The following is a 15,138-nucleotide window of genomic DNA, read 5'->3' on the forward strand; positions in this document are numbered from 1 at the left end:
TTTTAAACGACAATTAGGAATCTGAAACAATTTTTTCCCCATTTAATTAGGTATTTGTTTTTTTTAAAAACGATTCAGGCGTTTTTTTAAACGACCATTAGGAATCTGAAACCAACTTGAATACGTTCTAAAACAACGTCACACAGTGATGGTTAGGTCAGTATTGCAAACATGCACCAAATGCTAATGTTATACATTTTCTAATCAATAGCCAATACTCTTTTTTTTTCAAATATGTAGGCCTACAGAATATATATATATATATATATATATATATAGAGGCGTAGCGAGGGCGGTGGGGGTGCGGGGGTGCGGACCGTTTGAAAGTTTGTCCCCGGGAAGGGTCGCTACGCCTCGGGGGGGGGGGGGGGGGGTGACAACATTAAGTGCCGCACCGGGTGACACCCGACCTTGCTACGCCACTGTATATATATATATATATATATATATATATATATATATATATATATATATATATATATATATATATATATATATATATATATAGTCTAGATGCCACCATTAATTCAAAACATTTGTTTTCAATAGCCTGCATCCTTTTGTTTTAAAAGGTTGAAGCTTGAACTAATTATTTTAGAAAAAACTTAGCCATACCTCAGAGGCGTAGCGACCCTTCCCGGCGCCCGGGGACATACTTTCAATTTGGCGCCCCCCTGGGAGCAAATTTTCGATTTGCACCCCCCCCCCTCGAACTTTTCATTTGCACCCCCCCCCCCTCAAACTTTCGATTTGCACCCCCCCTCGAACTTTTCATTTGCACCCCCCCTCAAACTTTCAATTTGGCGCCCCCCCCTAAGGTCGGCGCCCGGGGACATATGTCCCCCCCCCCGCCCCCCCCCTCGCTACGCTACTGCCATACCTACATATTTGTATTTGTTATTATAAACGTTCCTTTAACGTGTCCATGATAAGGTTAGGTTTAACGCTAGAGTTGATTTACCATTAGTTATAATTTGTGTTGAAGCTGTCTATAACACTATATGAATATGGGTATGGTTGCCAACGGCGTCTACATGTTTTGTTTTGGCTAAGAAGTGATTGTCTGTGGGACAGATGTAGGGCAACCTCTGGCTGCTGTGTCTGGTTGTATAGAGTTTGGTGATACTTGCCAGATAATCTTAGAGTTTCGTGATACTTGCCAGATAATCTTAGAGTTTTGTGATACTTGCCAGATAATTTTAGAGTTTGGTGATACTTGCCAGATAATCTTAGAGTTTGGTTATACTTGCCAGATAATCTTAGTTTGGTGATACTTGCCAGATAATCTTAGTTTGGTGATACTTGCCAGATAATCTTAGAGTTTGGGGATACTTGATAGATATTCTTGCTAATGAGCAGACAGAAATATCATCTGCTCATGATATTATGTCACAGCACAACTATAACGTGGCAGAAATATCCCCAGCTCACCAAACATGACTAATTTAAACTGAAGTTTTGTCGGGACTTGTCTCATTACCAGCATTTTTATGTCTATACATGTCATTTAAGAAAGGCAAGGGATATAACCCATAAAACAATAACAAAAACATACACAGTTACTTCCCCTGATGCATTGCTCCTATACCTTCCCGTTGTCACGAAAAATATTTTTTTCAGATTTTGGCTCGCTCGAGATCCGTTCTGGCCTGACGTCGCCACTGGTCGTTACCTGGTCAAGCAAAACGATCGCAAACCTTTTTTCTATGTAACAATTTCTTGTTTCTATGATTCAGTTTTCCGGACGATCTGCGGCCATGGGAAACGAACTAGCGACTTTTTTGTTTATAAGCGCATGTTTTACCGTTCGACCACACAGACCTCCTGTAAATAGTTGACAAAATTGAATTTATATTAGTATCATACATTGTGAGTGTCTTTGTTTTTGACAATAAGACAAAACTAGCGAGCCAACTAATGTATATTTAAAAATAGATCTACACACAAGCGAAGAGTGGGATGAACATATTTATGTCACATTGTAAAATCATTTGTTTTCTTTGAAAAGATATCCACTTGCCATTGATTTGAATAGTATGTTTTGCTTGTTTTTTAAGCAGACTAACATATGGTGTCGCTTTTACAACTGTCTCTGTAATTGGCTTTAAACCTACCTTGTATGGATGTTACCGTTAATAGAGGTTTTTTTCCCACCACAACATGACGACGTTTCTTGGTATTTCGCTAAACGCAACCTTACTCGCCAAAGAGCTAATAATATTTTTCCAATGTGTAAGGACCCACACTGAACAAGTTGAACAGGCAAACAGACTAATACTGTTATCCACCTGATTTATTTTGCAACTAAAAGTATATACAAGAAATGTGGATGCGATATAATGGAAACTAGCATTAGGGTAATTTGTTTTTTTTTCTAATTTAAATTCCTACTCACACCCATCGTCTAATTGCCGTTTAAATTAAATTCAGGAAATTTCGCCTGAATTTTTGTCTTTATCTTTATTTCAGAATTTAATTAGAGTTTTATTTTCCTAGCAAGAAAAAACATCTAAACTAGAATAACTGATCAAAGTAATAGGAATCGTAGTATTGGATTGGTTGATGTTTGGAAATTGGTTATTAAAAATTAAGTTTTGTACAAAAATATTATATTTTTGGCTAGTGAAACTAACTGATTTTTGTAAACGCTACTGATTTTTCAAGTGCTAATGATTTTTTTCCAGATGCTACTGATTGTTTAAGTTTTTTCGTAAATAGGCTTCCAACAAACTTAATATGAATATTTGGATTTTTTATATATACGAGCAGCCCGCGGCATAACATACGCCGCTATTTAGTTGTTGTTTTTTCTACTTTTCAGTAATTCATAATTTGTGAATTCGACAGTACCAACGCTGCCACTGAAAATATTTCTTTAAAACACTATAAGTAGCTCGTTAAGGACCATAACCCCCCCCCATTCCTTCCCCCCTCCCCCCTACGTTTAAAATCGTTGGCTCTGCTTGTAAACATTTAGAGTGAACACAGCTCACTAAGACCATGTAGGGGTGGGGAGGTAGGGAGCGTTTTACAGCTTGTTTTCTAGCGGCTCCCAGAAGAGAATTATATATATACGAGCCGACCCGCTGCGTATCATACGCCGCTATTTAGTTGTTTTTTTTCTTTCTACTTTTCAGTAATTTATAATTTGTGAATTCGACAGTACCAATGCTGCCATTGAAAATATTTGCTTAAAAACACTACCCCCCCCCCCCCCACGTGAAAGCAGCCTCCTCTTAGTTACCTCCTCTAAGTTTAAAATCGTTTTAAACTAAATTATCTGCCCCTAATAGCCGTCTCTGTGATTGTAAAATGTAAACAGAGTGAACACCGCTCACCAGATCATGTGGGGGTGGGGTGGGGGTGGTAGTGATAGTGATAGAGAGGAAGAGAGGGGACTGCAAAGGCGCGCTTGCAGCTTGTTTTCTAACTGATCCCAGAGGAGAATTATATATATAGATAGATTTTTTTTGCAATGTAAGTGTAGAAGAGGTTGAGAGTTCGAATCCAGGCCAAAGTCTGTACATTCGTCTATGCACATGTAACCAAGCTACACTCTTACCAGCCATAACATAGCTCCGTGTTAGTTTTAGGGTGCAGTAGAGTTTTGGAAAAAAGGTCCCTTGTGCCAAGGAAACAGATGAATTCTACTTCATTTGGATTTAATAACTTGTCGATTATTCTTTATGGCGTAATTATGTTTATATTTATAACATCATCGCAGTATTTAAAAGCATTACAGATAAATGAAAAAAAAACCCACATCATTTGAATATACAGCTGTATTTACAAAACGTACACATATGAAAATAATATTTTGTTCATGCTATCAATGGTTGCAGTTGGTTTCCCGTCTTTGTCTAAGCATGGAAAAAATATGTCCTAGTGTCTCCTGTAAACAAATTTAAAAAATCAGTTTAGTACGTGAGCAACACTAATTAACACTATCATAACAGTTAAGGTTAGTAATTTTTTTACTTATAATGAAATAATAATTTTACATTAAACCCGTTGTTTTAATCTTTATAGACGGGTAAAAATACTAGTTTAGCCTACCCAAGGAACTCTCTTCTTGTAGTCACACGAGCTCTTGTACTCGCCTATACAGGATGCGTACATCATCACGTGACCGATGTAGTTCTGCTCGTGGGTGGTGTGGAATAGGTGGGACATGGGCCCTGGGGGGAGAAGGAAAAAAATCATTAAGAATGGGATATGGGACCAGATGTAACAGGACTAAAATTAAAACCGTTGTAGCCCAGTTACTCATACATCACGCGATACTTTTCAATTATCTGAATGTAATTAAATGGAAACCGATTCAATTTGTGTGTCTAAAACATTAAAATTATAAAACTAAACATAAATTTAGTCATAACACTATTTCTACCTCCACCTTATATTCTTATATGCATATACACATTTATCCACGAATTCCCGTATCCCTATCCGTTACAACAATGCTATTTATAAATAGTTTTAATCTTTAAAGTTTATTTATAACTAGCCCCTCAACTACACATACCCCCCCCCCCCCTGGACAATTACCCCACCCGCCTCCACGACATATACACCCATTAACATTTGTATACAAAAATATAAACCTCAGTTGATGGGTTTATGGTCCAGGGGTAATGGATTAATATGGGGAAGGGGGGGGGAGGTTTAATGTACGGGTGAGTAGATGTCTGACAGAGTTCTATAACTTACCTTGTGCGTAGATGGCGACATCTTCCCCACCGTGAGCGGACACTTTAATGGGCACGCAACCCGGCTGTTGGAAGTTGTTGTCTGAGGGGAGATAACCACATTATTTAAAAAAAATCTCTAACTTATATTATTTAGTTAGTATTTTAAATCAATTGATAAAGCTTAAATAAAATAATGCAAAAAGGAAACAACCAAGAAACAAACAACAAACAGAGAAATTAAAGAAATTAAAATTGATTAAAATTAATTATAATTGTCTGTGGTGGAACGTTAATGAATGTTTACCTCGAGTGTTCACGCTAGTGAGATCTGTTCTGCCGAAAGCTGGGCCGTTCAGATAATTCATGGTCAGGTAAGGGAGGTCATCTTTTGGCTCCTCCCCTTTAAGAACATCAGCAAAACCTGAAATAAAATACATTTAGGATATAACTGAGTGAAACTAGCTAGCTGGTACATTGGAGTTAATCTCAGGCTATGAGTAGTCACGACCTTTTGATAATTTTATAAAGTTACTTTATTTTTGGACATACAGCTATGCAAAGGAAACAATACACGTTTAATTTTTCGTCATTCAGCTAAGCAAGGGAGACAATACACAAATAAAGTTATCGAGTTTGACCAGAAAGCGCAACTGACCTAAAATATTTTTGCCTCTAGATGGGTACCCTACCATGCCAAATGCATGTGAGTGGTCAGCTGTGACGATGGTCAGCGTGTCCTGGATCGAGACCATCTGGCCCACCCTTTTCACTGTAAAAACAATCAGCACGTCAGATAAAAGTTCACATCGTAAAAGTCACATCCTTTATATTTAAATAAAATTAATTATTTCTTTTCAAGATATTCAAATAACATCAAAACGAACATCATTTTTTGTTTAAAATATTTGACTTTTACTGTTATGGCAAAAAAATAAAATAAAAAATAAAGGGTAAAAAAATAATATTATGTTAGACAAGGAACAAAGTAGTAATTCATAGTCAAGTAATAATCGAATCTCGCATCCCTTCAGCTGGAGTATGGGCCGCATTTCTTGCCTGTATTGAGGTGTCGGAGTGCTGGGGCGGGTAAGCACAGGGTTGCCAACCCGGAAGTCCTGAGTTCGAAATCTCGGGCTGATTAGGCTGGGGACAGCAACCCATCTAGGACACAAAACTTCGAAATCAAAGAGGAGTGGAGCCCTTAGGAGATAGGATACCAACTCAGGTTTCTTTTCGGCAGCTCCTGCGACACGGCTGATCCCAAGCTGTACAGGTAACGTCCTGTCGGGGATATCAGCTGTGTGGAGAGAGGGGGCCTGATACATGGGCAACATTTGGCTCTTTTCAACTTAGGGCCCAATGCGAAATCATCCAATGGAATTGTTTTTTTTATTTGTGCCTGCACGAATATGTGACTCGGTCAACGCGGGCTTTCTCAAAATCAAAATCTTCTTTCCGTCTTCCAGTCTGGAGTAGTTGGATGGTCTTTAAAATATACGTATTGTGTTTATCGAGAGAACATTTCTCAGGCAGCATCTTGTAGAGGTCTGGACTCCCTGTAAGGTTGTCACTGTCAAGATCCATGTCTGGGCATTATACAATACGAAACTTCGGAGTTTTGTGTTCAATGACAGCACTACAAAGATCCTAAGTGTATGAGCTGGCTCCGACTTATCCTGTTCTTGTAACATTTTTCCATCCTTGTTGGTCAATGAGACAACCCAGACACGCAAAGTAAACCCATAAACCCATATCATCAATTCATCTAGACCCACCTGCATTGTCAAACTCGTAGGTTTCTTCCAGGGCTTTTTTACCGTAGTTGTCGTGGTGGGCGTGGTCTATGCGACCCCCTGACAAAGAAAGAGAGAAACGCTAAAACAATCGAAATTAGCTTTTCGTATTACTAGAATACAAACAACAGTATTTTGTGTGTGTGTGTGTGTATAGCTAGTACTAGCGATTGGTAAAGATGGTCAGGAATAGCAAAGTTCTAACCGTGACTCTAACCTTAAGCTGATAATTTGTTTTGGATGTCACGCGAATTAGCCAATCTGATTTAAACGAATTTTTCGCTTTAAGAATTGTGCAAAACATGAATTAGTTTGCACTTGACATTACAACCTTACAGTCATAGGGTGGATGTACCGGCAACATCAACACATTACCTAACAAACAGTGTTGGGGGAAAATAAATGTTCGGCTACAGATTTTGGGAGGATGTAGTTGACCAGTTGGAACGTCCCTGAGTCCACCCAGGTCTGATGGGTACAGTGGCGTAGCCAGGATCGTCTCAAGGGGGGGGGGGTTCCAATTTTTACCCGGGGACAAACTTTCGATTTGCACCCCCCCCCTCAAACTTTCGATTTGCACCCCCCCTCAAACTTTCGATTTGCACCCCCCCCTCAAACTTTCGATTTGCACCCCCCCCCTCATACTTTTTATATATACCGAGGGGTCTATGGGGGGGGGGTTATGACCCCCCCCCCCTAACCCCCCCCTGCCTACGCCACTGGATGGGTACCTAACTTACGTTAGGGAAATAAAGGCTGCTGGACATAGTGCTGACCGAGGTCAATAAATGAGATCAACTCTACTTCACCTGGATTAAGAAGAAGAAGATGTAGTTGACCAGGGGTAACTACAGCCCCAATTGATATGAACCGTCTTACGTCTGGTACTGCAAATATATTACTCCCCCCCCTCCTCCTCCCACCCAGTCTGTTTAAAAATAATGTAACAAGCGAGATCCAACCTTCAATGAGCAGGAAATAACCTTTCGGATTTTTCCTAAGAATTCTGATGGCCTTGTCCACCATTTCACTGAGTGACGGCTCTTCTGTCAGGTTACGTTCTAGCTCGTAGGTCATGTGACCGGATGTAAACAAACCTGCGATAGCGTTAGTTAAGTAAAAACTTCTTCATTCCTCTCTCACCTCAACACTAGCGTAATGTTCAGCTAAATCTTTAAAAAAATATTCTATGAAAAAAATTATTGATCTATCGGCAAAACAAGATTTGCGGACGGAAAAAGAGAGTTGCACTTACCGAACAAGTAATTTGTTTTAGACGCATCCACCGCGTCAAACTGGGCTTTGTTTTCAACATACGCATGCGCGACACCACGTGACCTCTTCTCACGCTTCCACTCCTGCAATGATATCATCAGACAATAACAAAAATTAGACAATTTAATTTGTAATTTACCCTGTTACAGTTAGAAAAACAAATAAATATTACTTCTTGAGCAGGAAAACTAGTACCAGATGTATTTAAAAAAAATTAGAATTTCTGTTTCACATAACTTCTTCTTCTTCTTCTTCGCTCTTAATTGTAATGTTGGACAGGATTTCATCCTACAGACCAACACAATTAAGTTTTTACGTGTCAACGTATTATGCGTCACATAGCCCGTTTTGATGACTCCGATTTCAGCCTGCTTTTCTTTTTGGATTTGCTTCCATAGCCTTTGTCCAACCAAGAACAAACTACAAGGCAGCAGTTGTTTGATTTTGGAGTTGTCTCTCCTAGAAGAGTGTCTGTCCTTAGCTATCTGCCCGAGTGTTACACATACTACTCTGATAAGTTGTCTTGTGAAACTACGACGGCACGCTTTGTTTAAGACACAAAAATAGTTAAAGTACACATTTTTTATTTAAATTAAAAATGGATGTGTGGGTGGAGGATGAGTGGAAGTGCACTTGGGGTTGATTAGCCAGAAAGAAACGCTGTACAACACTGTAAACAAATGTCTTACCTCCCTCAAATCCAGGCCATCTGTACGTTGGTTGGAGCTGATTTTGTTTGTCCCTGGGTCAGGGGTCGTGTTGTTGATGAAGCTACGTCTGCCGCCACCTAAAATAACCTGAAAATTTCTGTCTAAATTAAACACATGGTATGTCGTACACAATATACATATAATGATGTAGTAGATAATAATATTTCGTATATAAATAATCGCGACTAGATAATACTTAGTGTATAAAGGATGATCAGAAAAATGTGCAACGGAAATGTGCTCAAGGGAAAAGTGTTCAACGGATAATTGCGCACAAAAAAAGTGGCACATGATTTTTTAAAAGACGTTAGCAAAACATAACCAAAAGTAAAATATAGCATAATAAAAACGTCTTTCAACAAAATCTGATAAACGGTATTGGAATAAGGCGTGTAAAGGGTTTGTATTTGCGTAATTATTTTGTTGGCGCAATGTTAAATTGTTCTTTTTTTGTTTGTGTTTGTTTTACTGTATATATGTAGAAAAGATGTATATATACATTTCTACATTATTATATCCAACTAATTTTTTAGAATCGTGTGATCAACAATAAAACATTACACTAAGGAGCGAAAGTGTGTGTGTGTGTGTATTTTTGTGTATTGAAAATACATGTTCTGTGCGCAGTTCTCTATAAAAAACAAACTTTTATACTGTTATCTGTATTTAACAAAATGACCGCGGCATGAACAGAACTACTGCGCGACCGGACGCCATAGAAGAAACATTTTAAATGATACGAGAATCTATATGTATTTCATTTTTTTTGCCTCTCAAATATCGTATACAACACAACTGCCACACTTTCTTCTAAGGAGGCAGACATGCCAAACATTCTAGCTTAATCTCTTAGCAGGGATCATCATAGACATACGACTCAAGACAAGACAACCAAAAATAAAGCAGACAACTCACTTGGATGTTAGGGTTGTCCATGACCAGCTGGTAGGCGATGTCCTTCAGGTGACCACAGCCTGGTGTGTTCTTCATGTCCGTGTCGCTCTCCCAGTCTCTGAGCACGATGATATATATATATATATATATATATATATATATATATATATATATATATATATATATATATATATGTATATATATATGTATATATAAATATATATATAAATATATATATATATATATATATATATATATATATATATATATATATATATATATATATATATATATATATATATATATATATTTATATATATATATATATAAGAATAAGTCTATTTAAACTGATATGTGCTATTTTAATACAGCAATTTTCCTTGTTGTTAATGGCAAGAACTGTTGTTGTAATATAAACGTTGAAGCTCGACACATAAACTGAATAATAATTATACGTTTTTATTATCATCACTCCCTGACCCCCCGCCCTAGAATTTAACACTTTGGACCCAACCCCATCCGGAATATAATTCCCCGACACAACTCTACTCGCAATATAAACTCCCCGACATAACCCTACCCCTAATATAAACTCCTACAAACAACCCTACCCGCGATATAAACTCCTACAAACAACCCTACCCACGATATAAACTCCCCAACATAACCCTATACGCAATATAAACTCCTACACACAACCCCACCCGCGATATGAACTCCCCAACATAACCCTACCCGCGATATAAGCTCCTACACACAACACCAACATTGACTCAACCCCTATCTAAACATAAACTCCCCGAACCTAACGCCCCGTAAACAAAATCTCCTATTATACCTGAATACCTGATACACCAATCTTACCTGTGAGGTGTGTGAGCGTATGCAGCCCCAGGTGTGGCGTGGGTGATACGGGTTGTGGTCACTATACCAACAGATTTACCTGGCAATGAATACAAAACAGTAGGGTATGTATACAAAACAGTAGGGTATACACGGGGGATACTCTTATCTGAGGTCATAATGTCATCTCAAACCACACATTGAGACCCAAGGAGACGACGGAGTTTAGCACTTTCAAACTGAAAAATTAATTATATTCTTATTTTTTAACCTTATGGTTAAAGTCCAGGTGAGGTGACGATCCACAGAGAAGAGAAGCTAGAGTGAACCTGTTTTATTTGCATAGGTAGGGATTGTGTGTTCAGCACTATGCCCAGCCGCCTCTACTTTCCCCGTCTCCTGTCGGGTACCCATCGGAGCTCAGTACGACCTAAGATCAACTTAAGCACGACCGATACTTTCAGGTTGGTACTAGTGAACTCTATCCCTCCACCACACGGCACACACATATCTAAAGAAGGAATACAAGTTAAATAGTTTTCAAACGTGCGTTGAAACAGAATTTAATAATCGACTAAACCTGATTCCAGAGCGTAGTCCAAGACAGTCTTCAGATGCCTGTCTTTCCTGTACTCCGTGCAGTTCTCCCCAAAGGGCACCGAACCGTCGACCCCGAGGGTTCCTAAGTTGACCTTGACCCCTGTCATGATGGCGGAAGCGGTTCCAGCGCTGTCTGGCACTTGACGGTCAAGGTTGTATGTCTTGTGGACAGAAACAGATGTAAATATTTTAATACAAAACAATGTATTCAACTTTATTCAATACCAGTGGGCACGGAGGCCTTTTTTCACATTGGTCGTTAAACAAACAACACATAATAACATTTTAATAAAATATCACTTGAATAGTACAGGTATAAGAGTAACATAGCATTTGATAGCATTCAAAATTTTGAATAAAGAAATAATATTACATAGCTATAATACACAGTTTATACACAATGCGATAATATGAGAAATTAATAGATGAATGAGAAATATAGCTATGAGTCAGTTCAAGAGGTCATTTTTTAAGTTTAGTTTTGAATATATTTTCAGATATATATTTTTTAATTTTTTTATTTATTCCACAAATTAGAACTAGAGTCAGCGAAGCTATATTTTTTGGAAAAGAGTTGTATAATGAGATATATAATTAAGACCAGTGGCGTAGCGAGGTCGGGTGTCACCCGGTGCGGCACTTAATGGTGTCACCCCCCCAGAGGCGTAGCGACCCTGCCCGGGGACAAACTTTTTAATTTCGATTTGCACCCCCACCCCTCAAACTTTCCATTTGCACCTCTTAAAAGACTATTTAACACTCGAATTAATCACTTATTAAGTGGAATTATTATTTTTCTCTATATATTTTGCTATTTTTTTACCTTGGTGTCACCCCCACCCCTAAATGGTGTCACCCGGTACGGTCCACACCCCCCCTCGCTACGCCACTGACTAAGACTCAGCACATTTGTATAATAAAGTTAATCAAAACGTATGATCCTCTGAAATCTCATTTCTGCAAATATTTAATTTATCCAAAATTACGATTGATTTACAGATTACTCTGTGACCTACTATAAAAATGTGAGACGCCTTTTGTTTTATTTTTCTCAGTCGATATTAATCAACAAAATTAAGTAGCACTAATAATGACTACATATTATTATTTTTGGTGACTAAGGTGATAAACAAAATATCGATAATCGAAGTAAAACATTTTTTTTCATGTTTTGTTGCAGAATTACCCCGAGGAGTAATGACGGTGCAGTTTAAAAATGAACCTTGAAATTGTGTTTACGATAATAAATTAAAGCCCGGTTTGGCTTCCATTGAAAAGTTGGCTGTCGACTTTGACGATCGTGAGTCCACCCAGCACAAAAGGGGTACCCGGCAAAGGTTAGCGGAACAAAGGCTGGGTATAGAAACAGGTGTGCTCTGCTTTACCAGCGCCATTGAAATTTTGTAAAAGAAACTCTATACAAGCCAAGGACATAGAAAAATAAATCACCGGCCAAATATTTGCTGACGACACCCACGGAGCCTCCCTACCACCTTTATAAACTTATAGAAAAAAAATGAAACATGAATAAAATTCAGGTGGTTAAGTTACGATTAATACCGGATATTGCATACGAAACGTGTAGGTCACATGATTCCCTTTCAGTACTGGAGTTCTGTCAGTAATGCGACATGTCCTGTTTACACTAGGGACATTTCCTCTGTTGATATTTAGATGGTGCTAGAGGACACAAGGACATGTTCTCTACCGATATTTGTACTACCCTCCCCCAACGTGGAGAGATACCTGAAATGAACAATGAAAGAAACACTGCGTACAGAGTCGATACTTCTAGAAATGTTCTTGATCTAGAATCTAGATCCAGGGCTTGGCAAATACCACCTGCTACTCACCGAATTACTTAAAAAATGGCGCCAAAAATTTGTGATTTGAAAGTGAGGCTACGCCAGAAGACTTTTGCAAGCCCTTCTCCAGTTTTGGAGTTTTAACAAGATCTAATACCTGCTTGTTGTATTGAGTTTATTCATGTTTCAGTTGTAGTATTTTAATAATAATGTTTCTGCTGGGTTTTTATAAATGTGTTTATATTAATTTTTTTTATCAATAAATACGAAAATACTTAAAAAATGTTTGAAAGCAATCCTCCAAAACAGATATACTACAAGAATTGTAACCAAAGGAAAAGTTCACAAGCAAAATTTGAAGTGCAGAACGTAAAAAATTCTGGTTTATCTTTTCACAAGGACACAAGTGTAAAATAAACACTTTTTTTTTCATCACGGTAAATAGACAAACCTTTTCAGGCTTGAACGCCGCACGTAGATACCGTGTTGCGGTCTATAGACATTACAGTCAGGGATAAAGTACGCTGGTTGTTCGCTGTAAGGTTAATCTTCCACGCCATACCCCAATACTCTAGACCTAACACCCTAGCCATGCAAACCCTAACCCCTTCTGCCCACAACCAAACCCACCACCCATCTCATAAACCCTAACCCTAACAAACACACAAATTCTTCTATCATTGACAAATTCACTTCCCCCACTTTTTATTGACGAAGACTTTCGCTAAAATATCACAAAACATGTTACATATTTTGACCAAAGTTAACTCTTTAAATACCATGAGTGTGTACTTATCTGAGTATGCCTGTCAATAAATTGATATCTGATGCGAATGGCTGTATTTAATGCGTTTTGTTCAACATTTTCCGTATACCTTGAACAAAATGATGCTGTAAAACTACACGTCGCTTACTATAGACAAAATTTTCACAGCGTTTACTTTGTACCAAAAATAATTTTATGAAACTGTCTAAATCTACTTTGGACAAAGCGATGCTGACAAATAGTCAAAACATACCTTGTATAAATCAATATTTGGAAAGTTTAAACCTACCTTTGACAAAGCGACATTGGGAAACTGCTCAAAAGTAAACTTGTATTCCTCGCCCGTCTGACCCTTCTTTTGACCCGTGTAGATGCGACCCGCCGTGACGGTGGGTAGACCCATACCATCTCCAATCATGAGGACAACATTCTTGGCCAAACTAGTTATTTGCTTCACATTTTTGGCCCGCTCGAGATCCGCTCTGGCCTGACGTCGCCACTGGTCGTTATCTGGTCAAGCAAAACGAACATGAAATCTTGTATCATGGTACAACTTTTTGTTTCTATAAGGTAATTCATTCTCTGAACGGTCTGCAGCCAGGGATTCGAACTCGTGACTGTTTGGTTTACAATCGCGTATTTTACCGCTGGACCACGTAGACCTCTGCTAATTGTAATAGATCTTAATTTTGTACCCTATTCATCAGCGGATTTAGCCTCTCACTAAGGCGTGTGTGTGTGTGTGTGTGTATGTGTGTGGTAGATATGTATATGTATTAATATTATGTTGGAGGGGGCGGGCTTATCCTCCCCTTCTCATACAGAAATTCTCCCACAGTTTTAGAAAATACATACTAAAGCACGACGAAAGAAACATATAAGATAACACACATACAAATATGCACAATCTTTACTTTTGATAGGCCTACTCTTCCCTCTACATACGCCTTTGATCTTACTTTCATGTGCAACGATTGAGTGCACACATTTTGCATTAAAAAAAAACGTAAACGACTGAACCCATTTATGATTTCAAAATCTAGACGCGTTTGGTTTCAATAATTAAACGCAATAAATAAAGCATAAGACTGGAAATATATATTTCTGAACGCATGAAAAAAATATATTTAAAGTATTCTAATTCTATGATAATATCTTCAAAGTAAAATATTTTAAATGCCGTAAAAAATTCATACAAGCTGTTTTCAAGAAACTGAACATAGCCTTCTAAAAGCAAATCAAATCGTGTTAAAACAAATATAAATAAAATTGAAAATAAAAATGACTTACTCTCAAATTCAGAATATCCAAGCCTAAATAGACCGATTGTGACAATGACAGAAATCCACATGTTCTTCAATATTTAACCGGTAAATAAATATCTATACGCGTACATATAATTATAAATCAGGGTTTATTTGGTTGTAGGCTGTCTTCCAAAATTCTGTTTAATATGATTGTGCTGTTATAAGTTCTATATGCCACTCAAGCTGTTTAGATATTTTCGAATTCTCCAGCAATGTAAGATGTGATATTTTCAAGTAAAATTTTTTTTTTACAAACTTGTACCCAGATAGTTTAGTGACCCGTTTAGCGAGACGGGTTTGTTGCTAGTGATCTCTCGACGGTTTGCTAGTAGTTATATTTGGGTCACGGTCCTGGTGTGGGGTGAGGGGGGGGGGGGGGTTGATGTGTGGGGCACGGTTGCCGTAGAGAGGTGAATGACAGCATGCACGTGTCGCTTTGTGTATACCCTCAGTT

The 15,138-nt window shown here is 38.1% G+C and overlaps 1 protein-coding gene across 1 annotated transcript; it reads right to left on the minus strand.

The window, feature by feature from the left end:
* Nucleotides 1-3,829: 3,829 nt before the first annotated feature.
* Nucleotides 3,830-14,978, minus strand: LOC131929816 (alkaline phosphatase). The gene is made up of 14 exons (XM_059286207.1): nucleotides 14,668-14,978; nucleotides 13,667-13,887; nucleotides 10,787-10,967; nucleotides 10,228-10,306; nucleotides 9,385-9,481; nucleotides 8,449-8,556; nucleotides 7,740-7,842; nucleotides 7,447-7,581; nucleotides 6,467-6,544; nucleotides 5,347-5,460; nucleotides 4,996-5,112; nucleotides 4,711-4,791; nucleotides 4,057-4,178; nucleotides 3,830-3,892 (listed from the first exon to the last, which is right to left on the minus strand). The coding sequence occupies exons 1-14, from the start codon at nucleotides 14,726-14,728 to the stop codon at nucleotides 3,830-3,832; spliced, it is 1,560 nt and encodes a 519-aa protein (XP_059142190.1). The 5' UTR covers nucleotides 14,729-14,978.
* Between the last annotated feature and the right edge of the window lie 160 nt (nucleotides 14,979-15,138).

The sequence above is a fragment of the Physella acuta genome, unplaced genomic scaffold, assembly GCF_028476545.2.
Source record: "Physella acuta isolate Inbredline_101_S28 unplaced genomic scaffold, ASM2847654v3 ptg001680l, whole genome shotgun sequence".
In the NCBI taxonomy this organism is placed as follows: Eukaryota; Metazoa; Mollusca; class Gastropoda; family Physidae; genus Physella; species Physella acuta.